This window comes from Euphorbia lathyris, chromosome 3 (assembly GCF_963576675.1).
Source record: "Euphorbia lathyris chromosome 3, ddEupLath1.1, whole genome shotgun sequence".
NCBI lineage: Eukaryota > Viridiplantae > Streptophyta > Magnoliopsida > Malpighiales > Euphorbiaceae > Euphorbia > Euphorbia lathyris.
This window is the reverse complement of record NC_088912.1, coordinates 18318379-18345422: the sequence shown is the minus strand read 5'-3', so window position 1 is coordinate 18345422 and position 27044 is coordinate 18318379. Positions and strand designations below refer to the sequence as shown.

The window sequence follows — 27044 nt, the reverse complement described above, 5'->3', positions numbered from 1 at the left end:
CCATAGTCCTATTTTAGTACTTTATGCAAATATTATTAAACAAAAAAATAGAATGCTTATTATATTGATCTTATGTGTGAAACCTAATTCAAATAGCAAAATTTAGTTCTATTAATGTTTATTTTCAGAATGCAGATGTATTAGGTCCAGACATTCTAAAATATGTATATTCTTTTGTTGGAACAATAATGTGGTATGAAGATCAAATAAGATTCTTAAACAAATTGCTTAAATATTAAATCTTTTCATTTTTATTGCTTTGAGAATCTGTTTAAAATCTCTTCAAACAAAATTTCCTTATATAACAAGCTATGATATAACTGTTTTTTTATGTATATATGAATAAGGAAATAATGTGGGTATTTTTTTTAACATCCGTATTCATGCTAGTTGATTTTAAAGTTTTAATTTAGGACCTAAATGAATGTAATGCCATAATTTTTAGACTGGTCCAATTTTAATTTGAAAACAGAATGGAAATTAATAACCAGTTCAATTATAACTTTTATTGATTTTCTCTACATAAAAAAAAAAAAAACACTTATACTACAAATGCTAATAATCGAAGCAGACACATCCAACCTCCAATGTGATTCTTAGCTACAAGAAATAAATGAAACTGAGATTTGGTACTTCATGTGAAAATGAATATGAATATTCTTTTGAGCCGAGGATATGATTCAACACATAATAACATCAATAACAGAGGATAGAATTGAAGATATCTATATTTATATGGAGAATGAAGCAAATATATACAGGAATTTGTGTGTAATTTCATCATTCATCCACTACCAGCATCAATAAACATATGCCTACTTTGTTTCAAAACTATAAAACCCAAAGCATTCACGCCTCAAATATAGGCATTTGCTTATCAAAAAACAGTTAGCACTGGTCATATCCTATCTTCAGAAACTGTTCATAGAAAGGAGCCACTACAAAAAAGATGCCCCGCCACAAGATCAGCAATAAAACATAACATCTTTCACGTTGTCCTTAATAGCAGGCAGAGGCCTAATCGGTCTGTTCCTCCCAGCTCCACCAGCAGCAGGACCACTTGAATTCCCATCTGATGTTTCGCCCTCGATGTAATAGCGGGCACGAAAAGCCGCTAGATGGGCATAGTACGCAGGAGGTACTGCATAGAAATTTAACAATGATCATTGGTTTGTTTCAAGAAGCAAATCAAAAGGGGGGAAAGGAGAAAGAAGTATGGTTCGGTCATACCTAAGGAAACAGAACGAGTGCACCTTGCATAGCTGAAAGATATGCCAACAATCAATTAAAACCAATTAAGTAGTGCAAATGTTATATGAGATGGGAAGATATAAAAACATGACTATTCAGAGAGAGAATATTACGTATAACAGAGACTATTGGTCAGCATCTGCAGTATATCGGCACTAAAGTTGTTCTCATCGAACAGCACATGGTAATGTGCAGGCCTACTTGTACCCTGCACCCATAATTCATAGAGCGTTATTCTATTTCTCTGACGAGGAAACTGTAACTATGGAGAGGCAATTACCTTAATTGACGCGTGACTGTTCAGGTAGAAATCAAACTCTCTTTGGTGACATATCTTTGTGTCAACCACAGTACCTGAGAAATATACATAAATGCTCGAGTCCACCAAAAAGTAAAATGAAAAATTATTAGAAATTGCCAGTTCAAAAACCTGGCAGGATATTCCCATTCTTGTCGGCACCCGAACGATCAGCAGGGAAAAGGCGTGTATGATGCCTCTTTTGCACCACAACAAATGTAACTGGGGGACAATAACCCTCCTCCAGTGATGCACAAGCCTGAAAATAGAGCATTAATTCATAATAAAACATCAGAATCCTTCAATACACAACAAAAAGAAAATTCTTGTACAATAACATGGATCATATCTGAGATAAATAGTGTTCCAGCAGTGCTATCAGGCATGCAAAAGTGGGAAAAAAAAGACAGTAACTCCCAAAACAAAAAAAAAAGTACCTTCCGTATTGCATCCATCTCGTAAAGAAGAACTTGGTTAAATTGTCCCTCGCTAACGCCATCCCTAACGAGTTAAAACAGCAACATCAACATCTTGCATGGAAATGGAACCATACAATCATACAATATCTTACCTGTAAAAGATAATCCTGTGAGGCTTTTGACCAGTACTTCTTCGAAAAGCAATGAACAATTCCCTACATGGAAGCAAAACATATTAGGAAGAAAATCTCATAACAGCAGGACATAGTTGGAAATACACAAGTTAACAGTACCTGATCATTCCAGAGTGGACTAAGCCCCTGTCTTTATCTTGATATGTCTTGTACAGATCTTGAATGATTTCTTCACGGTGAGTCTGGGCAGAGACAATTCCTCTATACTTGGTTATTTCGGGCCAGTCCATTGATGCCACAACCTGAACCATCAATCAAATTATCAGCACAATGAGCCAATACAATAACAAGAACAGATTCCTTCACATACCGCTGCTATTGAAGGACTAGAATCTTCCCCTGGAGATGGATGAGTTACATCAGCACCCAGAATTATTGTTGGACGATCAGAAACGAGAGGAATCCTCCTTTGTATAGCATCACTTAACACATTGTTACGGCCTCCAACCTAGCAGAAGATTAACTCTTCAGAAATGAAAGCAAGAAAAAATTAAGCAGACACCAAAGGAAACATTCATGTTGGTTATACCTTAACATTGATTTTGAGGGCAATATTTTCAAAATATTGTTTGTCTAGCCTTAAAGCTTGCTTTGGTTGACAGCATTGTGAAACAATTCCGAGCTCCGTTTCACATATTCGTTTAATTGTCCCTACAAAACAAATAACGCACAGGTTGTATGAAGAAGCTTCTAGTGCTAAATCTTACAACATCTTGATTTATGACTTACCATATGAGCCTGTGAAATCGGGTAGAATAATTATCAACAACTGAAGCCTTGCTTTTTCTTGGTTTGCCAATTTAGCTTCACAATCCTTGTGAATTTCAACAAGAGTCTTCTCAATTTGGGAAGGATGAGCTGCTCGAATTGGAATGAGAGCATTTGTGTTGAATTCCTAGCATCATGTAGGGTAACATACAAAAGGTTAGTTTAAAAGAATAAGGATTCAATATTAGAGGTAAACAGATTTACTATATCATACCATGCCTTTGCTAACACACATTTGTATCAATTGTCTACAAAATTCCGTTGGTAAATCTGTACGGATTTGTGAAGAGAAGTTCACACATGTCCAAAAATCCACTCTTCCTCCATTAACCATTTTCTGCAAAATTGGGATAACAATATGCCAATTAACAATTTCGTTTTGTAATTTTTTGTTATCACTACAAACATTTCAAAACAAAAGTTCACCTTGTTAATCATATTCCACTGCCCAAGAGAGGGATTGACCCTTGCTTCACCCCCAGTGGAATGATAATTCAGCTGCATTCAACCACAGAACAGAATCGTACTGAGCTATACAGAAACAGGAAGACAGTAGTATAAGACATTTATAATTACCATTGGGGGAGGCAAAACCCGTGCTTCAACAAATGTAAGTTCCTCCTTCACTCGTATCCCAAACTCATCATTTACAAGCTCATTTTTGTGGAATTTGTTCGTTTGAACCATCTACATGATGAAAAAGAAAAATAAACAGCAGATAAACTCATAATCAGCAAAAATGAAACAAAAAATAGGTCGGGAAAGTTAATTACTTTCTTAATGTTCGCTTCCCGTTCAAAAGGGCGTTCACAGGTCGCTCTTAGCAGTGAATTTACTTGTCTTCCATTTAACTTCTTTGTATATCTCTGTCCTTCCACTATCTTACACAGCTATAAGCCAAAGACAAGCATTTAAGCGCAAGTAACAACTTCAACATAGCTAAAAAATTAGCAACTAGTAATTAACAAAAGAACCTCCATTGGCAAGTAAATAGGCCTTGAATCACTCCCCGCTTGAAGTCCAGGCAATGCTGTATATCTGAGTGCAATATTGTATCTTTCACGAAAATACTGAACAACTGAGATTTTGGCACTACCATCATCCTGATTGAAGCTATAAAAAAAACATAAATTAGGCAGAGAAAAATAATTTTTACAACTTTTCCGCATTAAATTGAACTGTCAAAATTTAGTGTGCTAATAGTACAAATAATCCCCAAACACCCTTCCTGTTTCAGATGGGAGTGTGTTAGGGAAGAATTATTTTGTGATGTTTTGTTTAGGAAGCTACAATTCTTGTAAGAAACAAGAGTTTAATTTCAGAAAAGTTACTTGATCCAAAATTCTTAATAATAAACTATTATCTACATCTGCCAGAAATTTATAAAGAAGCTCTGATTCAAGATTTTCCAGTACAGCGACCCATGACTCAATAAATAGCTCCGGGTCATATATTTTAGAGATTACAAAACAAGAACAAGAAATAAATTGAATTTAAAAGATGCATAAATCAATTCATCAACTTGTCACATCCATCTGCTTTGTCCATTTAATTGCGGAAAAAAAAATGCCCAATAATTCACCAATGTCCAGATATTAATTTGGAAATTCAATGGCAAATAAGAGAAAACTCAAAACAAGAAAAACTAAAAGCAGTTTTTTCACAAACATGAAGTCTGACTAACAATGATTGACCATGTTAGTGAAAACATTCAACATAATAATACTCCCTCCATTACAAAAGAATAGTCACATTGGACCAGATTGCACATACCATCTGTTTTGTACATTTACTCCGGAAAAAATAAATGCCCAGTAATTCACCAATGTCCAAACATTAATATGGAAATTCAATGGCGAATAAGGGAAAACTCAAAACAATAAAAAAAAAGCAGTTTAGTGTCAAACTCATTAATAAGGTTAAAATAGTAAAAAATTGGCTTGAAACCTGAACATGATAACTAATATGAAATAAGAAATTTGGTCAAATATGACAATTATTTTGAAAAGGGGAGAGTAATATTTAAACAACTGCTAAAACACAATATGACCTATACAAACAACATCCATACACATAAACAACTCACAAAATTTGATTTAATGGCTGGCTGGATAAACCAGTGATCTTGTATGTTTTGACATGATCCTGATGACTTAGTCCTACTCTTAGTCCTCTAAGAGCTTTCTTCAACTGTAAGAGATAATGGGCAACCATGAATGGACTGAAGGATAAACATATTTAGATACTTAGACTGCATATGAAACTTTAAAAACTACCTTAACACGGTCTTGATCGGACACAGGTCTGTTCATATCTCTCAATCTGAAGTTTTTGCTAACAAATTCAATGACAGGAATAGGCTCGTAGAAAGATCTAGCCGACACGTCTGTAACTTAGAAATCAGATAATCAGAATAAAGCATGGAAAGAACAGGAATAAAACTTATACAAAACACAATACAGACCAACATTGAGAGAAAGCCCCATCTGAGTTGGACGGAGACTTTGATAGTATCCCCGCCAGTATTCAACGCCATCACCAAGTTCACCCGGATCCCCCAACTTGAGTGAGAAAAACGACCTCCCAACAATAGTATAGCTGATAAAAATAACCACCTAACTTAGAAACTACATGAATAACAGCAAAGTACTAATATCACTAATTACAGCTATAACCACTCACTCGTTCGATGGACTAGCCCGCAGAACAATATCAAGAGCTTGAATTGCCTCTTGTGGAGAATCTATTTGTTTACCGCTCAAAAATTCGCGAAGATGATGCTGATCCACCATGGAGGCGAACTTAATAGCGACCTTGAACTCACGATCCTTCCTGTAAAGGAACAGGACAAAATTCAATGTTATTGTGCAAAAACAAATTAGAAAAAAGTGCAATATTATGCTGAAAATACAAATAACAGAAATAATTACTTGGCAGAACCAGAGGACCCAGCTTTTTGGTCCTTTTCAGGGAGTTTAACAACAAATTCCTTGGATTCAAAAGGCAAAGGCCCAGCAGTGTATAAACTTTTTCTTCCATCATACGCTGCCATTCTGTTACCCAAGTGCGACTGGCGATACTGAGTGATAAGCTGTGAAATCACTAGTCGGTTTATCGCTTTTGACAGTACTTCAGGAGTTATTGTCACCTAAAATAATCAAAGAAAAAAATGTGAACAATGGAACTAAAAATCGGGTAGTACATAATAAGCAGTAGTACTAAAAATAGGAAACATAATTAGCAGTAGAACTAAAAATAGGACGCGCGCGCACAAACACATATATATAACGATGTTAGCAACATTACATCGTATTGACGGAAGTCTCTCTCGGAGATTTCAACCAGAAAATGGTTAGCCTTCAGCATACATTTCTTTCCCAGGGTACCAAAACCAGGCCTAGAAGGAAACCGAACAGACTTCGAGGACGCCGGCGGCGCTGAATCCTTGACCGCCGGTTCACCAATGGCAAGCTTCTGCTCGACTTGTTTTCGCACTTTCTCCACCGCAGCCGCAGAAGTGGAGGCCTCCGCCGGAGCCGGCCTCACCGCCGACGAAAACGATGCCACAGCCTGCTGAGGAGGCGGAACGGCCGAAGCAGTTGAAGTTGTCCGCGGAACGGCAGAGGGAGCAGAAGTACGTCCTAGCGCAGGAAATGCGGAATCCGGCTGAGGAGGAGGAGGTCCACCGGGACCACCACGACCTCTACCACCACCGCGCTGGAAAGACGGAGTAGGCTGTTGTTGTTCACGGCGAGTGTCTTGACGCCGTCCTCCACCGCTACCGCCTCTGCGTGACATTGTTTTAACGGTTGTTGTGTTGATCGGAGATGAAAAGGAAGGAGCGGGAATATAAAATTAGTTTTGAAAGAGATAGAGAGAGGTGAGAGAGAGAGCGAGAGAGGGGGGAAGACGGGAGTTTATATAGATAGAAAGACGTGTGATAGTGATGTGATCGGGTAGAGGGAGAAATTTACGCCTATAGAGGAAATGGATTACTCGGGAAGCTTAATCATATTATTTTATGACCGTTTCGCCCTCTGTTCTTTATTTTAATTTCATTTCTGTCCTTTTGGTTTATTTTATTTTATTTTTAAAAAGAAAGCTAAAAATGCGTGACGTGGGTAGGTACTAATTGCTTGCAGTTAACTGCAAAATGAATGAATGGGTAATTTACTATTTTGACCCTAATATCTTATTTCCAAACAAAAGAGCAATATAATGAGTTACTATTAGTTTTATAATTATAACTCACAAAGAATTTGTTGTAATAAATTTATTAACAACACGAACCCGTAACTCGTTAGATGTGCTGCATATGGCATGTGTATTGTACGTGTTATATGTGGTGCGTTCGGCGCCTTAGAGGAGAAGGAAACCAGTTTTGTTAAATGGGACGTATTATTTTATCTACTTTACATTCAATTTTTTAAAATGGTAATATTTTCATAGTATTTAAATCATTTGATTGAATGAAATTATTTATATCGTAATTATTGATCCGGTTTTATATTCGGTGAGAACGTTACAATATTGGACTATTATTAAATTGTTCGTGAATCGGTAATTACTTGCCAAATGGATAATAATTTACTATTTTGATTCGACTTTTATTTTTGTACATAAGAGTAATACAATGGAAGACGGTTACATTTAAGGGTTGTTTAATTTTTTTAAATTATTACGTATAAAATTATTTAAAAGTTTTCATTTTGGAGTTTTTAGTAAATGTTTTTTGTTTTATAATATATTGTTTAAATTATTAAATATTTTAATATTTTCATTAAGGAAACATTAAATATATTTTTTAATAAAAAAATCAATAACATATTTTCATTAATCTTTTATTTTATATTAATAGATAAATGTGTTTATTTGGCACGTCTAGACATGCTGAATGACTTAGTCTATATGAAGCCAAAGGGTAATAAAAAAAACTCGGACAATATAATATTAATACCAAAAAACATCAAATTCATCAATACTCCAAAATTTCCATAAAACATCCACTACAAACATTCTAAAATATCCATCAAATTCATGAAATTAGGAACCCAAATCTGAAATTCATCAAATTCAATCAAAAACATTCATCCAGTATGCACAAACTACTTGTATTCGGCTTAATTATTTATGAAAAATGGAGAGAATTAATTCAAAAGTTCTATGACATAATTATTTATGGAAATTGGAGTAATTGTTAATGATTTTGGAAGGAATTAAAAAGCTAAAAAGGTTTGGATTTTCCTTTTTTTAGATTGAGTTTTCCTTAATTGTAATCATTTTTTCAATTTATTAAGGGAAAGTATTTGATTATACTACCTATTTTGATTTAAGATTAGTGAATAATTAATTCTAGGCTTTTATTTTTAGAATTTCTTTATTATGATTATCTAAAACAAAATCACAATAATGATAATGTATTTAAAATATAATTGGAGCCTAAACATGCAGTATCGTTGAAGTATTTCAAAATTATAATTGTAACGACCATTAGAAAGCTTGCAATCATTTAACTGTTTTATCTACTTTAAATTCAATCCATTTAAAATGGTAATATTTTTATAGTATTTAAATCATTTGATTGAATGAAATTATTTCTGACTCGACTATAGATCCAGTTTTATATTCGGTGAGAACGTTACAATTTTGGACTATTATTAAATTGTTCATGGGTAGGTAATTACTCGTTAAATAGATAAGTAATTTACTATTTTGGTCAGACTTTTATTTCGGTACAGAAAAGTGATATAATGGCAGACGATTACATTTAGTGACTGTTTAATTTTTTTAAATTATTACGTATAAAATTATTTAAAAGTTTTCATTTTGGAGTTTTTAGTAAATGTTTTTTTTGTTTTATAATATATTGTTTAAATTATCTTACATTAGAATAAATATTCTAATGTTTTCATTAAGGAAACATTAAAATATATTTTTTTAATAAAAATTCAATAACATATTTTCATTAATCTTTTATTTTATCTTTTTTTATTTATAAATTACAAGTTGAAATTTTGATTGAACAAACACTGGATTATCGTTTTAATTTTGTGTTTTTGCCGTTCATTCCATTTGCTTTCTCCAAGTATTTGAGAAAACTATACAGTTAAACCTCGATAAATGAATATTCGATAAAGTAATAACCTCGATTATATAATAAATTCTTCCGGTCCCGACTTGGGTCAATGGACTAAAGTAATAACCTCGCTAAATGCATTAAGTAATAAAAAAATATTTGAATCCTTAAGGGCCCAATAAAAATATAAAGTAATAATTATTAAATTACATATAAAAAATATATATATATCAATATAAACACCCAAGAGTTTACAAAAAAAAAATAAGACCTATAATTGTGCCTATAATTATGCCTATAATTGTTTGATTGATTTGTAATTACGCTAATGTGATAATTACAAATTAATAAAATAATATATTTCCTAAATAAGATAATTACATATCTAATGAATATTTATCGATAAATGAATAATTTATTAATTTATCGATAAATGAATAATTTATTCATTTATCGATAAATAAATAATCTCGTTTAATGAATATTTTTTTCGGGTCCCAATGATATGCATTTATAGAGGTTTTACTGTAAAAGCCAAAAAGTTGAAAAGCTTATAGAGGGAGAGATTTACGCCTGTAGAGGAAATGGATTACTCGGAAAGCTTAATCATATTATTTTATGACCTTTTCGCTCTCTTCTTATTATTTTAATTTCATTTCTATCCTTTTAGTTTATTTTATTTTTAAAAAGAAAGCTAAAAGGCGTGACTTGTTTCGTGGATAGGTAATTACTCGCAGTTAACTGCAAAATGAATGAATGAGTAATTTACTATTTTGACCCTAATTTTTTATTTCCAAACAAAAGAGTAATATAATGAGTTATTAGTTCTATAATCATAACTCACAAAGAATTTGTTGTAATAAATTTATTAACACGAACCGGTAACGCGTTAGATGTGTTGCATATGGCATGTGTATCATACGCGTTATCTGTAGTGCGTTTGGCGCCTTAAAGGAGAAGGAAACCAGTTTTGTTAAGTGGGACGTATTATTTTATCTACTTTAAATTCAATCCATTTAAAATGGTAATATTTTTATAGTATTTAAATCATTTCATTTAATGAAATTATTTCTGGTCCAATTATAGATTCGGTTTTATATTTGGTGAGAACGTTACATTTTTGGACTATTATTAAATTGTTTATGGATAGGTAATTGCTCGCCAAATGGATAAATAATTTACTATTTTGACCCGACTTTTATTTCTGTACAGAAGAGTAATATAATGAGAGACGGTTATATTTAAGGTTGTTTAGTTTTTTAAAATTATTACGTCTAAAAATTACTTTAAAGTATAGAGTAACAAACGGTAATACATTTATTGACCAAAAAACTTGCTAAAATGATAATATGTCAAACGATAAATTTTGTAAACAAATTCATTATCGGAAACGGTAATGTATCAACAAAATAATTCATCAATCGATATTTATTTCATTAAAAAAACATTAGAGTATATTAGTTTTTTATTAAAAATTCGATAACATATTATTAAAAATACAGTAATATTTTCAGTATAATATTTTTATTTTATCTTTTTTTTTATAGTAATAAACTTTTTTATTTATAAATTAGATATTTTGTTTTTTAATTTTGAATTCCTTTAAATTACTTAGAGCAATTCTAATTGTCATTATAATAAAAACCAATTAGCAAATACAATCAATTTCACAACACCTACTAATAGAGATGACAATTCCGTATTTGTATCATGTCCAATTTCGGGTTAATATAAAAAGCCCAAACATGATACGACACAAAAACATTTTTGTGTCAAAAGTTCAAACTCAAACACGGTATGCCCTTGACACGAACAATGTGATAAAATACGAGTCTTATATTAATAGATAAACGTGTTTATTTGACACATCTCAACATGCTGACATGATCTAGTTTATATTTAGCCAATGCATCAGCCGTTCTATTTCCTTCGCAAAAAAATATAAGTAACATTTAGATCCATAGAAGAACAATACCGAAGACAAGCAATTCAATCCTATCGCAACACCCATAGAACAACTAGAGAGCGCTCTATTTATAATGACTCTAACAATCACAACAAGATCCAATGTGCTACAACAATTGTTTTTTTATCCGATTAAAACATTTGTGATTCATTAAATACTATTTAAGTAGATTTTTTCTTAATTAAAATTTACGACGTGTATTATAGTTCAAATTAGAATTCTCTAATTTAAACGGCTTAAAATCTTTAACCACTAAAACCAATCTTAATAGGTCTACATATTCCTCATTATTATTATTATGGATTCTGGAGAAACAATTTTTATTTTTAACCAAAAATGTAATTATAAAAGATGGAAAAACAATAATAATACTTAAATTTAAGGTAAAAACCATCATTAGACTCCTGATATTTTTTTTTGTTCATTAAGTTCTTAATTTTTTTATTTAGATATATTAAACTCATAATCTATTATTTTTGGTAATATTAAACCATTGATGACCAAAATAATCAATTTTGAACATAAATTTGGTTAATGGAATGTTATTCATTGCACCTATATTTGACATTTGTACTTTTTTACTGTCGAAAAGCAGTTTTGAATGTGTAATGTGGCTATAGAAAAACTCTAAAAACCTTAATTCAAATTGTAAAAAATATTTTTTTATAATTTCAAATATAGAATTAGATGTTCACAACTCACTAATTTGGTAAGCAATAGTTTAATGAGATAAAAATAAATAAATGATTAAATCCAAATAAAACATTAAAGACTTAATAAATAAAAAAGGGTAAATTACACCCATGGCCACTGATTTCTACTCATTTAACATTATGGCCACTGAATTTCAATTATTAACAGTATGGTCACTGAACTTTACACTTTTTAATACCAGTGGTTACTCAACGCCTCAAAACGACTACTGACAGTCTGAAAATAAAAAATTTGAAGAGTTAATGATATTGTAAGAAACTTTATTTCTTGATTTTTTTTTTTAGGTCATTTAGGTGTTATTTGGTTAGAAGAGAGAAAGTGAATTTTTAGTGAGACAAATCTCCAAAAAATGTGATTTTGAAAAATAAAAAATATGATTTCATGGTAAATGTCGTTATGAACAACTTTAATTCTTGAATATTTTTATTTTGAGGTCGTTAACGGATATTTTGAGGACTTGGTTAAAGTTGACTGACTACCGGTGTTAGAAAATATAAACTTTAATAGTCATACCGTTAAGAATTGAAGTTCAGTGGCTATAATATTAAAATGGGCAAACTTCAGTGGCCATGGGTGTAATTTACCCAATAAAAAAAATAAAAGCCTAAAAACCCAACAATTTAAGTCCAAAAACCAATTTCCATATTTATTTATTACATGGGGTCCACGGGGCGCGTCTGACCCACGAAAAGGTTAAGTGGGATCCATGGGGTGTTGGTGGACCCAAATTTTTTTAGATTACAGAATGAGGGTATATAAGTCTTTTGCAAAAAGACCAAACGAAAAAGTAAAAAGAATATTAAGAAAATCATTCATTTAGTTTTAATCGATAATAGGAATCCGCACAGTTCACACGTCACCAGTTTGGCCTTTCTCCTTGCCGAGAAAGTTCTATTTTTTTGTCTTTATAAACCCCTTGCCGATGAAGTTTTTTTTTTTTTTTTTTTTGATAAGCTTGCCGATGAAGTTATTACTAAAGAAGGGATGACGAAAATAATAGTTGCAATGGATGTTTTAAATAAATTAAATACTCACCAAAAAAAAAAAAATTAAATTAGTTTTACATATTTTTTTATTAGTTATTTTTAATTATATTAATGACAAATTAAAATATTTTATATATTTTAATAAAAAAAATTGTGATTACTGACGAGGGATAGATTTTAATCAATTTTTTTTTATAGTAACACATTAAGGGCTCGTTTGGTTCGCCGAATAGAGAATGAATATAATAGTTATTTTTAAAAAATGACTATTTCCATTTTTGGTTGGTTTTTTTTTTTTTTTTTTTTTTGGAATAAGCTATTCTTTGATTTTGTAGAATAGAGGTTCTTCATTTTAAGTTAGAAATAAGCTATTCCTCGTACCATGTTTATGTAATTTATAAATTTACCCTTCACTAAATCCCTAATATTTCTCTTTGTATCGCGTTTCACCTTAATTTACAAATGTTGGCAGCGGAAATGGTGGTGGACGATTGGCCGACTATCAATGAGATGTAGAAAATAGAGAACACGAAAAAATATGAAAAAACACGAAAAACTGACAAAACATGAAAAATATAAAAAAAAACATGGACGCATAAACACAAAAACATGAATAACATGAAAAAGTGACAAAACATCAAAAATAAAAAAAACGTGATAAAACGCGATAAACGTGAAAATACGAAAAATCTGAAAACATGAAAAACACGACAAAATGTGAATAACACAAAAAAGTGACGAAATAAAAAAATACAAAAACGTAAAAAAAACACGAAAACGCGAAAAAACAAAAAAAAAACGAAAATCGTGAAAACATGAAAAAATAGAAAAGACAAAAAAAAAACACAAGTGTGAATAACATAAAAACGTGACAATACGAAAAATACGAAAATGTTAATAAACGTGAAAACATGAAAAAACGTGTTTTCATGAGTTTTTTTATATTTTTTATATTTTTACGTTTTTTTTTTTTTTTTTTGTTTTTATCAAGTTTTTACTATTTTAAAATAACTAATAAATTAAACTTGAGGGTAAAGATGTATTTTGGCTTATAAACTAATTATTCCAACATATTTCATTCTTCTAACCAAACATAGGAACAAATATTCCCAAGAAATCGTTATTCTATTCTTTCATATTCTTTTCCCAAGGAATAACTATTCTATTCCATTCTATTCCATTCCGTGAATCAAACGACATCTAAATATTTTAGACATAATTGATGTTTGGAAGATCCGATGTGACAGTTAAATAACCGGCAATCCAAACTTTTCAAAATTTCGATAATAAATGACTAAAATTGGTTTTGATTGAAAATATTAGAATTAAATATATATTATTTCATATATTAAAATTTAATTTTACCCATAACTTTTAACACAATGCGTAATATATAATTAAACACCCAAATTTGTAACTTTGTAATGTGTACTATATTCTGAGTTATCACACACGAATTTACACATTCAGATAAAAAGTTACACATTCAGATACTATGTTTGGCACGATAACATGATGATTATATTTCTACCATTTATATCAATCATCTAAAGTATATAAATATTTGATAACTTGCTGGATCCGTTTTGATATTCTTTGCCGGAGTTACCTGCAAAACAAAACCGGAGACAGGATCTCCGGGAAAACTCTCCGACGATCAAGTCAGTTTTTGTAAGAATGAGTCTATAATTTAGCAATAGCTTTGTGGGAAAAAATGTGAACGTACCTCCCCCCTTATTCTTAAGGCCTTTTATAGGTGTTTTTTGGGTAACCGCCGAGGGCGGTTACTCCTTAGTGGGCCACGTTCTGAGGGCGGTTACCCCTTTTTAGGCCATGTCCCTTTCGTGGCTTTCATGGCAACGAACGTGGTTCTGAGTGGGAGTCTTGACGCTCTGTTTAGGAATTCGGGGCGGTTTACTCGCTGCGCCCGCTGCCTTCATTCGGGTCTCGTCCAATCTTAGCCCATGGAGCTTTAATATGGGATGGGCTTGCGAAATGAATATAACCCGTTTTGGGCTTCGCGGGTTATCACATGCCTCCCCCTTGGTCTAGCAAGAGCCATTTTAGGGTCTTTTTATAGGGGACGCTTCGTCTTTGTCCGATTATTTCAAAGTTTTGAATTTGTGCATTTTCCCTCTTTCGTTTTCTCCGGCGTCGACCTTTTAATTCCGTTACTTCTTTTCCGGCGTTGACCTCTTAATCCCGTCACTTCACTGTGTCGTCTTTTTCATGTAAGTTTTTCTTTTCAGATTTGTTCCTTGTTCGGCTTTTTGCTTCTGTTTTCCTTTTATCGATCATGTCAGACCTCGACTTCGCGCCGTTTGACGACGATTATGTTCGCGAGGTCTCTAACGAGGTCGAAGAGATGGTTGAGGAAGCTTCAACCAGCTCTCCTGGGTGTAATTCTCATCCCGCCGACTTTCTTCATCTGGCGAATACAACCGACGAGGGTTTAGGTTTTGAGCCCAAAAAGTTGATTCCACCACCAGTCCCAACCCCTCGTTTGTTACCAAAGAAGGATAGGTCGGGAAGTCTGGTTTGTCAAGAGACAATCGATGATTTGCGGGAGCATTATCCCTGGCTCCGAGGTCTCGAGACTATCATTCATGGGGAGGATAGGGGACCGGACGATTACCCAAAGGGGTACTTCACTATTTTCGTGGCCCAGATTATCTGCGGCTTCACTTATCCGCTGGCGGATGAGATTGCTTCCGTCCTAGGCGGTTACGGAATCGCGCCCGGGCAATTGCATCCTAACGGCTGGGTCGATTTGACTCTGGACAAATTCTTGGCGGATTGTTTGGAGGTTCCCTTTTCGCCCAAAATCTTCTCCAAGCTCCACCATTTCAAAAGCTCGGCGGGGTATTTCACTTTCATCCGCCAGAGCGGATACTATGGTTTTGATGAGAAGCTGAACAAGATCCGCGAGTGGGATCGATCTTATTTTTTTATCAAGTTTAATGAGGAAAACCTGAACTTCCTTCGTTGCTGGAGCCGACCCAACGTAAAGAGTTTGAACTTCGGGTATCCCAGCAAGGAAGAATCCGCCGTTATCAAGTTCTTGAAGAGCACTCCTCCTTTTGTATGGACATACGATCAGGCCTTTCATATGCTAAGGAGCCGAGTAGCGATTGCGTACCGCGAGGGGGATCGCGTTGTCTATATTCCTTATCGCGTTTTTGTGCAAGGTACTTTTTATTTCCAAGTTGATGGTTTCTTTTAACCCTTTGCAGGGGTGATCCTTTATCTCAAATCGCTGCAGATCGGGAGGCTAAAGCCCTGGCGAGAAGAAAGAAGCGGATGACGGAAACCGCTTCCGTTGTAGGGGCGGATCCTTCTGGAGGGACGATTCCTTCTATTGGGGCGGTTTCCCCGGTTAGGGCTTCCGCTTCACAAGGTCCCGCTTCTGCCTCCGAGGATCTTCCTTTAACCAGGAAGCGGAAGATAAGTGCGGATACAGAATCTTCTCGTTCTAAAAAGAAGAACACTTCTGTGTCCCTTACTGTTGGCGGCCCACCTGTATCCGCCTCGTCTAAAGGAAAGAGCAGTACCCCCATTCACGAGGTATCTTGATCTACTCCCTCTCGTATTGCTACTTTTTCCTCATGAGCTATCTGTCGTTCTCTTGATATTTTTCTTTATGCTTTTGCAGCCAATCCCCGATATTAGCGGATGGTGGACTAGGACTTTCGGCCTGGCCGTGAACTTCTCTTGCAAGGATATTGTATCTTCCATATGCAATGTCCTCGGGCGACTTCCCTCTACCTCCCATGTGCGCGAGCAAGTACCGCTCCCTACCGCTGTGGAAGGGATCGAGAAGCGTTCTGTAGAGGTATATTATTGCTTTTCCCTTCGCTTTCAAATATCTTGTGTTCATTGTAACCGCATATTTCTATTCGCCCATTTTTATTTGTGAGACGTGTTATATGCAGATTATCAATTTCGCTGAGGGCATTCTCCGAAGGGATGCAGAGCGAGCCAAGGAGTTGGAAAGTCTTGGTACGGAATTGGCGACTCAGAAGTCGCTTTATGATGATGTCCAAGGGAAGGTGAAGGTCCTAGAGGGCACCTGTCAGAAGGCCGTGGGCGAGAAGGAGGAGGCCCTTAAATCCCTTCAGGCCAAGTCCGATGAACTGCAAAAAGCCCTCGACGACCTAGCTGCTTTCAAAGAGGCCCAAAAGAAGAGGGTTGAGGAGATTTTGGCTAAAGATGGCGCCCGCATCTACTGGTATGGGGAGCGGATTCATGCGGCTTATGAGCACGGGCATCAGGGTCTAGTACTTAACCGCCCCAAAGTTCCCATCCCTGAAAAGGATTTAACTGGGGAGTGGGATAAGCTGGAAGCCGAGGATGCTGATATGGATGAGGTACTCTTCTTAGATTGGAAGAGTCTTCAGGATCCTCCGATTAGCTGCGAGATCCCTATTCAGCCCGCGGAAGGAGAGGCACCCCAAGCCGTTTCTCAACCTGTGCAAGAGGTACTTCTCACCGAAGAGGTTACTGAAGCGGTTACCGATTCAAGGGTTGAGGATTCGCTTGAAGTAGATCCTCCTACCGGAGGAGATGAGGGAGTCGCCGCAGTCCAGGAGGACATTAGGGGCGAAGGAGAGGAAGCTGTAGCATAGCTTAACTTATATTTGGTCTTTTGTATGTAAAAACCGCTCTGATATATATATTTTCTTTCGGTTGTTGCTTTTCATATGTGTGTGATTGTCACTTTTTTGCCCTTTATATGTGCCCTTTGTCCTTTTGCTGACTCCATATTTGTGTTTCTTCATAGCTAGGGTGGCCAGACCCTTTTTGCAATTTCGAGTACTCGTTTATTCGCTTAATTTTATGCCTTAACTTATAATTCTTCTTTCGAAAATAATCATAAGTTTTGATCATAAGGTTTTGCGAGTGATGCGTAATCATGCATCCGCCTTTCTTTAATAGGCTACACAACATTTATGTGTTTTTTGAGTTTCACCCTAAGGGTTTTGCGAGTGATGCGTAATCATGCATCCGCCTTTCTTTAATAGGCAACACATTTATGTGTTTTTTGAGTTTAACCCTAAGGGTTTTGCGAGTGATGCGTAATCATGCATCCGCCTTTCTTTAATAGGCAACACATTTATGTGTTTTTAAGAACAATCCGCATTCGGGCGTAACATATTGAATAAATGTAATAATTGGATACCTTTATTGATAAAGAGAAAAGGTTTATTACATAGGTACACCAACTGTGTGGGATAAAAGCCTCATTAAAACCTTTTATCAGAAAACCCAATGGGAAAAACTCATAAAAGGAAAAAGAGTACTCATCATTTCCTCGAACTACTCGGCCTTTTTATATAGGCGTAGATTCTCTAGATTCCAGGTGCGCGGGAGCTTCTTTCCACTCATTTCTTCTATTTCAAAAGTGGCTGGTCCCAGCTTCTTGGATACTTTGTATGGTCCGATCCAGTTGACGCCCAGCTTGCCTTTGCCATCTCTGGATTGTATTTTATCCGCTTTCTTCAAGACCAAGTCGTTCTCGTTGATCAGTACTTTTCGCATTCTTCTGTCATGATATTTCTTGATTCTATTGCGGTATACTGCCATTCGCATGTAAGCTTTTTCTCTTCGTTCCTCCACAGAATCCAAAGCATCTCTAATGTTGATAGGATTTTGTGTGTCGCAATAATAAATTATCCGATCCGTGGGCGACTTGATTTCAACAGGTAGGACTGCTTCGGCTCCATAAACTAGCGAGAAAGGTGTTTCGCCTGTTGCTGCCTTTACAGATGTTCTGTATGCCCACAACATATGGGGTACCTCATCCGCCCAACCTATTTTTTTGTCTCCTAGCCGCTTCTTGATGCCTTGAATCATGGCCTTGTTGGTAACCTCCGTACCATTCGATTGGGGATGGTTTACGGAAGAAAAATGATTCTTGATTCCCATGCTTTCGCAGTATGTTTTGAACTTGGCACAGTTGAACTGGGTGCCATTGTCGGTTATAAGCTTCTGCGGGATCCCAAATCACATGATAATGTTCTCTCGTAAGAACTCGATCATTCGCTCGGGTGTTTGTGCGGTTACTGCCTCCGCTTCTACCCATTTACTGAAGTGGTCCACTGCGACTATCAAATACTTCCTTTTCTTTGTTGTTTCTGGGAATGGACCCACTATATCAATTCCCCATGTTGCGAATGGCCACGCCGTCATTATAATGATTTGTTCAGCTCCGGGAACATGTTTTTCATTCGCATGGATTTGACAGTTGTGACATTCCGCAACCATCTTCTGGGAATCTTCCACCACCTTGGGCCAGTAGTATCCCATCAGTTTGACCTTTCTTGCCAATGCCGCCGAAGCTTCGTGCGCGCCACAAATTCCTTCGTGTAGTTCCCGCAGCACATAGTCTCCTTCATTGCGACTAACGCATTTCAACCATGGACATGTGTACGATTTTCGATATAAAGTTCCATCCCGCATTGAGTATCGTGCCGACTGCCCAATTATTTTTCTGGCTAAGCTCTTATCAACCGGCAAATCTCCCTGCTCCAGATATTGACGGATTGGCATCCGCCAATCTTCATCGTCTTCCAGTTCCTCGATGATCATAATCTGATCAACCTCGAATGCTGGTGCCGATTTTATTTCCAAGCTGCATGCTTTTTGACTCCATGGTTCTCTACTTGCCGCTGCTTTTGCCAATTCGTCAGCTTTTGCATTTTGGCCTCGTGGAACATGCACCATCTCCCAAACGACTCCCTTGTGCGTTAACTCTTGTGTCAATCTGCCGACTACCTGATGGTATTTTACTAGCTCCTCCTGTTTCACCAGATAATTTTTTGTGATCTGGTTTATCATGAGTTTGGAATCGCTGTAGATTACCACTCTTTTTGGGGTGAGTTCATTGAGCAACTTCAATCCGCATATCATTGCTTCATACTCTGCGGCATTATTGGTAGTTTTGAAAGTTAATTTTGCTGCATAGCACAGGCGAATAACCTCCGGGCCCTTGATGACGACTCCTAGCCCAGCTCCATCTGTAGATAATGCCCCATCTGTGTACATGCTCCACTCTTCTTTTTGTGCCTTCGGACATTCATCGTCATCCCAGGTGAATTCGTTCACGAAATCGGCGAGTACTTGGCTCTTTAGCGCTGGTCTCCCTTCATAGCGAATATCGAATTCTCCCAGGCGAATTGACCATTCCATCAACCGGCCGGATGCGTCAGGTTTCTGTAATACCTTTCGCATTGGGATGCCGGTTCTCACAATGATAGTATGCGCCTGAAAGTATGGTTTCAATCTAGCCGCCGTGGTTATCACTGCGAGGGCCATTTTGTCCAACTTCGAATACCGGAGTTCTGCATCCTTCAGGACTTTGCTCACGTAATACACTGGATATTGTTGCCCTTTTTCTTCTCGCACCATCACAGTGCATATCGCCATATTGGTGACGGATACGTAGAGAAATAAATCTTCTCCATCCTCCGGCCTACTCATTAAGGGCGGATAACACAGTAATCGCTTTATCCCCTCGAATGCTTCCTGACAATCCGGCGTCCATTCAAAGGACTTGGATTTTTTGATGGCATTGTAGAAAGGTAGACATCTCCTAGCTGAGCATGATATGAATCGCCCTAATGCCACCAACCGCCCATTTAGTCTCTGTACTTCTCTTATGCTCCTCGGCGTTTTCATCTCCATTACTGCTTTAACCTTCTCGGGATTCGCCTCAACTCCCTTGCCGCTAACAATGAAACCCAGGAACTTTCCCGCTCTTGCTCCGAATGTGCATTTCTCTGGGTTCAATTTGAGGCCATATTTGATTAGCACTTCCAGGATTTCTTTGATATCCTGCGGGTGGTCTTGCTTTTTCTTGCTTTTGATGATCATGTCATCAACGTAGATCGAGAAGTTCTCGCCGGATTTGTCTGAAAATATCTTGTTCATCATCCTCTGGTATGTTGCTCCCGCGTTTTTCAATCCAAAGGGCAGATGACCTTGAAGCAATAAGTCGCCTGGTGAGTTATGAACGATGTTTTGATTTCATCCGCCTTCTCCATGGGTATCTGATGGTAACTGGATTTCACGTCGGTGAATGATAAAGCTTCATATCCTGCAGTTCCATCTACCAATATATCAATGTTAGGAAGCGGATACATATCCTTCGGACATGCCTTGTTCAGATCTTTGAAGTCGACGCACATTCTGTACGTTCCATTTGGCTTTTTGACTAGCACCACATTGGCTAACCACTCCGGATAGGTGACTTCTCGAATTGCATCTGACTTTAGCAAATCCGCCACTGCTTTTTCAATCGCCTTTTGCCGCTCAGGAGCATGTCCTCTCTTTTTCTGTCGCACTGGGGTTGCACCTTTGTCTACATTCAAACGATGGGTTGCTACATCTGGACTTATTCCTTTCAGTATTTCATTTGGGGCGGCAAATGCCGACTCACATTGGACCAGCACCTCGGCAATGGCTTTCTTCATTTCTTCGGGGAGGCCCGTCGCTATTCGCACATTTTTGTCGCTTGAGATGGCGAATAGTTCCGTTTCTCCCAATGCTTCCGCTAGCAACTTCTCCTCTACCCTATCTTCCTCGTCTGGCTTTGGTTCAAGTGACAATGTATAGGCCTGTTGAGATACAAGTTGATCACCTTCAACTATGACTCGCCCTTGGTGTGTTGGTAAATGTAATGTTAAATGCTTCATTGAGATGAGCGACTCCGTTTCTGACAGGAATGGGCGTCCCAGAATTATGTTGTAGGCCAATGGGAGATCAACAATTGCGAATTCTAAATCACCTCGCCATTTTAGCTTTTTATCGCCCATTTCTGCCTCCAACACCACCTGTCCACTTGTTTGAGAGGATTGACCCCCAAAACCTGTTACATCTATGAATGTATGTTCCACTCGCTCGTCATTAATTCCCAACTTATTGAATGCAGTCCGAGTAATAACATTACAAGAACTGCCAGTATCAATAAGGACCCGCTTGACGTCCCATCCTTCTACAGCCATTGTAATCACCAAAGCATCCACATGCGGCTCCGTGATTCGCGCGAATGAGTAATTGAGGGCATCCCCCCTATGAGTGTTGCTTTTTCGCTGTTCACGGTGAGCTCTTTTTGTTGGAGGCTCATAGATCCCGCCGGCTATCACGTTTATCACTCCTTTTTTCTGCTTCTTTTCGGGCCTTGCCTCTTCTTCATGTGGTAACGTTGCTTTCTCGCCACTAGTCTCCTTTCGTACAAATTGATTCAGCTTGCCCCTTTCGATCAGCCTTTCAATCTCCTTCTTCAATTCATAGCAATCGTTCGTGTCATGGGCGTTCAATCTGTGGAACCTGCAATATTTGTTAGGATGTCGCCCCAAATTGGTTCGACCTTTTACCTCGGGGAACCGCACATCCTTCTTCAGGGGGCTCTTTTCGATCCAAAGTAACACCTCCTGGCGAGTCGTGTTTAATGGTGTCTGAGATCCGACACTTTGAAAGGGGCGGTCGCCTCTCCGAACAAAATTACTTTTGGACTGGGTCTGGCGCCGATTGTCCGAAGTGGATCTAGCGGCATCTCTTTCTCGCCGGGTTTGAGCCCTATGTTCCCTGTTGACATCATCCACTTCCATGAATTCCTTTGCTATTTTCATGAGTTCGGCCACTGTGCGCGGCTTGTTACGGATGATTTCTTCCCGCATGCTCCAATCTGTGGTTCCATCCGCCATGATGTTGCGAATACTCACGATATCTGGGTTCTGCAATCGCACCAGGATATCGTTAAAGGCGACAACAAATTCCCTTAGGGAATTATAGTTTCTCTGTTTGATCTCCTTCAGCTGCCTATCTGTCACATCTGCCGCTTTACAGCCCACGAACTTCGCACAGAAATCCCGATTATATTGTTGCCAATTGTGAATAGATTCTGCCAGTAAAGATCGAAACCAATCAGATGCCGCACCGCCCAAAGTTGTCGAGAATAACCTGCAAATGATGTTTTCACTCGCTCCTGCAACATCCATTAGTTCTCTGTAGTTCCTGACATGAGCCTCAGGATCAGAATTCGGATCCCCATAGTATTTAGGTATCGCGGGCGCTTTGATTCTGTGATCTGGAATGAATTCCCGCAACGAAGGGGCAAAAGGTGAATCGCTCTGGACCTCTGCTCTCGGCCTAGGCGAGTACCCCATTCGCTCCATCATGCTTCGTAATTGATCTTCTAAGTCAATATCGGGTATTCGCCGGACTTCTTCCATCCGCTGCTGGTGAATTCTGGGTGGCATCCATCCGCCCATCGGTGTTGAGACGTGTGTTTGTTGGGGGACTAACCGCTGTCCCGTTATAGGATCAAAGTTCCATGTGTGCTCTCGCCCAGGAGTCATCAACTCCGAATGTCTGTGAGGAAAAGGTTCCACTTGCTGTAGCGGAAGAGTGCCTTGCACTCCTGGCAACGGTTGGGATGGCTGCCAGGTCGGATGTATCGTCGTAATGAGATTTGGGTGCGAGTAGTTGCTCGGGTGGCTGTGTGGGTTTGTGCGACTACTCTGGCCCACTTGATTTGGCGCCTGAGATGGCTGCGGGAGGGCCGATATGACAGGGATAGTCAGTGATTGTGTTGAGATAACCACAGGTTCTTGAGGAGCAGCCGCCACGGCGGTATTGTGTTCGGCGAGGGCAGTTAGTAAATTAATCATTCGATCTCCAGCCGCCTGGCTCATGTTCGAAGCCAAGACTTGTCCTGCCATCTGCACGAAATCACTATTGGACATTTCCATCTCAGTTTGCACTTGGACTTCCAATAAGGGACTCAATTGTCCCGAAGGACCCGATGAGCTAGGCACCACAGGCTGTGTACTTGCAGGTTGCGAATTTGCAATCCGTGAACCTCGTGAGTTCATGCTAGTGGATCTGGTCGTAACACCGGTCATTCGTGATGGTTCTGACATGTTCTTCGTGTACCTTTAACCAAGTGTTGGTAAAAAAGGTCCACGTTCACCGCACCAATGATAACTTGCTGGATCCGCTTTGATATTCTTTGCCGGAGTTACCTGCAAAACAAAACCGGAGACAGGATCTCCGGGAAAACTCTCCGACGATCAAGTCAGTTTTTGTAAGAATGAGTGTATAATTTAGCAATAGCTTTGTGGGAAAAAATGTGAACGTACCTCCCCCCTTATTCTTAAGGCCTTTTATAGGTGTTTTTTGGGTAACCGCCGAGGGCGGTTACTCCTTAGTGGGCCACGTTCTGAGGGCGGTTACCCCTTTTTAGGCCATGTCCCTTTCGTGGCTTTCATGGCAACGAACGTGGTTCTGAGTGGGAGTCTTGACGCTCCGTTTAGGAATTCGGGGCGGTTTACTCGCTGCGCCCGCTGCCTTCATTCGGGTCCCGTCCAATCTTAGCCCATGGGGCTTTAATATGAGCTGGGCTTGCGAAATGAATATAACCCGTTTTGGGCTTCGCGGGTTATCAATATTATAACATGATCATGTTACGATACAACATTCTGACACTTATAATTCATTCACAAATGGACATGCATAAAATGGTTGAGATCTGATGTCTATGAATGTTAAATTGATATTTTTTTTAGTGATTTTATAAAAAAAATAAATAAAACTTCATATACAAATTGTTTCTATCAATTTTTCCGATATTTTTTCAGACATCAGTGAATATTCTAACTCACTGATTTTTATTGCCAATGATTTTTCTATCAAAATAAAATTATAAAAATCATAATTTATAATAACTTGTTAAAGAGGTGGAAGATTATGGTTTTAAAATTGTCGATCCTTTTTAAAATGGATTAAATTGTGAATTTACTCATTCGTATTAAAATAAAGGTATCACGTCTAAAGCTTTAAAGTGAATTGAAATTTTAAACTATTAAAATCATTAATAAAATCTCTGAATTAAAAAAAATCATCAATTGAGTGTTTATTTTATTATAAAATCAGAAATTATGACTATTTGATAAGACTATAATAATATATTAGTTTTTGGCCCGTGCGATGCGATGCACGGATTCATCTTAACATATAAATATTAATAAAAATACAATCTAATAATTACAATTAATGACATAAATGTGTTATATAAATTAAATATTATTATTTGATTTTCATATTTACTTTAAATAATATTTTTATAGATAAATATAATAATAAAATAAAAATTAATATATTATATATTATATTATATTTTTCATCAGTAAAAAAAGGAGGATGTGACACCTCAGTTCCATCGTTACTATTTTATATTATATATAGATATGTAGAGAATTAGAGAGATTTTAGGGATTGATTTAAATTCTGTAGTACTCTTAGATATATTGGATAAAATAATCTTTTTATAGATAAATATACATAATAAAATTAAAATTAATATATTAAATTTTTTATCACTAAAAAAGGAGGAAGTGACACCTCAGTTCCATCGTTACTGTTTTATATTATATATAGATGTGTTGGTTCAAAATGGATTTATGAACTAGAGTCTGAAACTATTCAACCGAATTATTTTCAATAAGATCTCAATTGATGATTTTTATGTATAATATGAATTTAATTGATGATTTTTAGGTTCCTGATTGATGATTTAGGGAGCCAAGTAGGTATTAGCTGTTATTTTGGTGCGGCATTCGCGTCGCCCACATTGTGCAGGTGCGCCCCTAACCCAATGGTTAATCGATTGCACCCCCTGCGCGTGAGAGAGCCTTTTCCCTAACAATTGGTTAGAGGCTTGTAAAGCCCATTTACTTATAAACTAGTTAAGTTTCTCCTTTCTTTCCTATGTGGGATGTAAGTGTTTAATTTCATTTTATCTTCTTCCAAACCATTTCAAGTGGTTCACTTTGAGCATCAATTTCTCATTCATTATTTGTCCGTTTGAGTTTAGGGATGGCAACGGGTAGTGTACCCGCAGGTACCCGGCACTATCCGATCCTAATGGGACTACCCGTACCCTGTATAAAAGGGTATGAGAATGGTATGGGATCAAAATAATTACTCGTTAGGGTAATGGGACGGGTATGAGAGTACCCCCCAGGGTACCCGGTACCCATTACCCGTCACAATTCTTTTATATATTAAAAAAATATTGTTTTTTAGATGTAATATTTGAGATTTTAAACCCCAACCTTTTGTTTTTCAACCATTGAGTGATACTACTAAGCTACTTATTCTTATTGATTAAGGTTCAATTTGTTCAATTTTTAGATAAATGATTTATTAAATTTATACTTTTTTAAATTAGTAATATTTTTTATTTTATTTATTGATTTTTGATGGGTAAGGGTACCCGTGAGTACCCGCGAATTAAATGGGAAGGGTATGGGATGCAAAAATATGCCCGTTAGGGTAATGGGACGGGTACGTGTAATTAAAAAATAAACGGGTAAGGGTTTGGGATTGGCACTACCCGCGGGTACCCTACCCGTTGTCATCCATATTTCAGTTTATAATATATTTTTAAAAAGATCTTATCGCATAGAATACGTTGATATATTTCAATTTATTCTGAATTTAATTTATTCGTTATATATTTAAGACTCAAATTAACAAACAAAAAAAGTTGTTTATAATTTATTGGCTTAATACATCATTTGCCCCCTAAACTTGTCCAAAATGGTTGATTGGCCCCCTGAACTTTCAAAATGTCTCGATAGCCCCTTGAACTTGCATAAAATGTTCAGTTAGCCCCCTGAACTTGCATAAAATGTAATCAATTGATCATTCGGTTGTAAAAAAGTAAGTCAAATGCGGAAGATATATTACACGTATCTTAGAATGTTATTACATACATCACAGAATAGATTAAAATATGTTAAAAAAGAATTTCTTACTCGTTCAACTATAAAACATTTTCTTTTCTAATATTATAATCGCATACCTCGATCTTGATCGTTTTACGTTTTTTAAGATGTGTAAAACATATCTTTCGTATTTAACTTATTTTTTTACAATCGAGTGATTAATTGATTATATTTTATGCGAGTTCAGGGGGCTAACTGAATATTTTATGCAAGTTCAGGGAGCTATCAATACACTTTGAAAGTTCAGGGGGCCAATCAACCATTTTGGACAAGTTTAGGGGGCAAATGATGTATTAAGCCTTAATTTATTTTGGATATATATAATGTATAAAAATATTTTTAAATTAATTATATATATTTAATATATATAAATATTATTTATTTATTACGTCATCCGGTTCGATCAATCCGAACCATCCGATCCGACTAAGTGACCCATGACCCAGTTATCAATCTGGTTTGATGTCTTGTCCGGTTCTGATAACATTGAGTATTAGCCTAAAATAAAATAAAGTTTATTTCCTTATTATATTAGATTATTTTTATATTTTCTGAAAGTAACAGATGTGTATTTGTTGGTGT

The 27044-nt window shown here is 36.6% G+C and overlaps 1 protein-coding gene across 1 annotated transcript; it reads right to left on the bottom strand.

Annotated features, from left to right (window-relative positions):
* Window positions 1-712: 712 nt before the first annotated feature.
* Window positions 713-6836, bottom strand: LOC136222050 (protein argonaute 5-like). Its single transcript, XM_066009523.1, has 22 exons — window positions 6237-6836; window positions 5861-6078; window positions 5613-5762; window positions 5395-5528; window positions 5207-5316; window positions 5017-5120; window positions 3905-4043; window positions 3704-3820; window positions 3507-3617; window positions 3357-3428; window positions 3145-3267; window positions 2892-3057; window positions 2692-2813; window positions 2473-2610; window positions 2262-2404; window positions 2121-2183; window positions 1987-2050; window positions 1682-1808; window positions 1532-1605; window positions 1365-1459; window positions 1231-1262; window positions 713-1141 (listed from the first exon to the last, which is right to left on the bottom strand). Exons 1-22 carry the CDS (start codon window positions 6726-6728, stop codon window positions 966-968), a joined length of 2970 nt encoding a protein of 989 aa, XP_065865595.1. The 5' UTR covers window positions 6729-6836; the 3' UTR covers window positions 713-965.
* Window positions 6837-27044: the final 20208 nt, after the last annotated feature.

Excerpts from the sequence above, each read along its gene's own strand:
- LOC136222050 (XM_066009523.1), bottom strand. The coding sequence starts at position 6,728 with ATGTCACGCAGAGGCGGTAGCGGTGGAGGACGGCGTCAAGACACTCGC. Across the intron at positions 5,121-5,206 it reads CCGATCAAGACCGTGTTAAG|TTGAAGAAAGCTCTTAGAGG; the intron begins GTAGTTTTTAAA and ends TATCTCTTACAG. Across the intron at positions 2,184-2,261 it reads GTCCACTCTGGAATGATCAG|GGAATTGTTCATTGCTTTTC; the intron begins GTACTGTTAACT and ends GCTTCCATGTAG.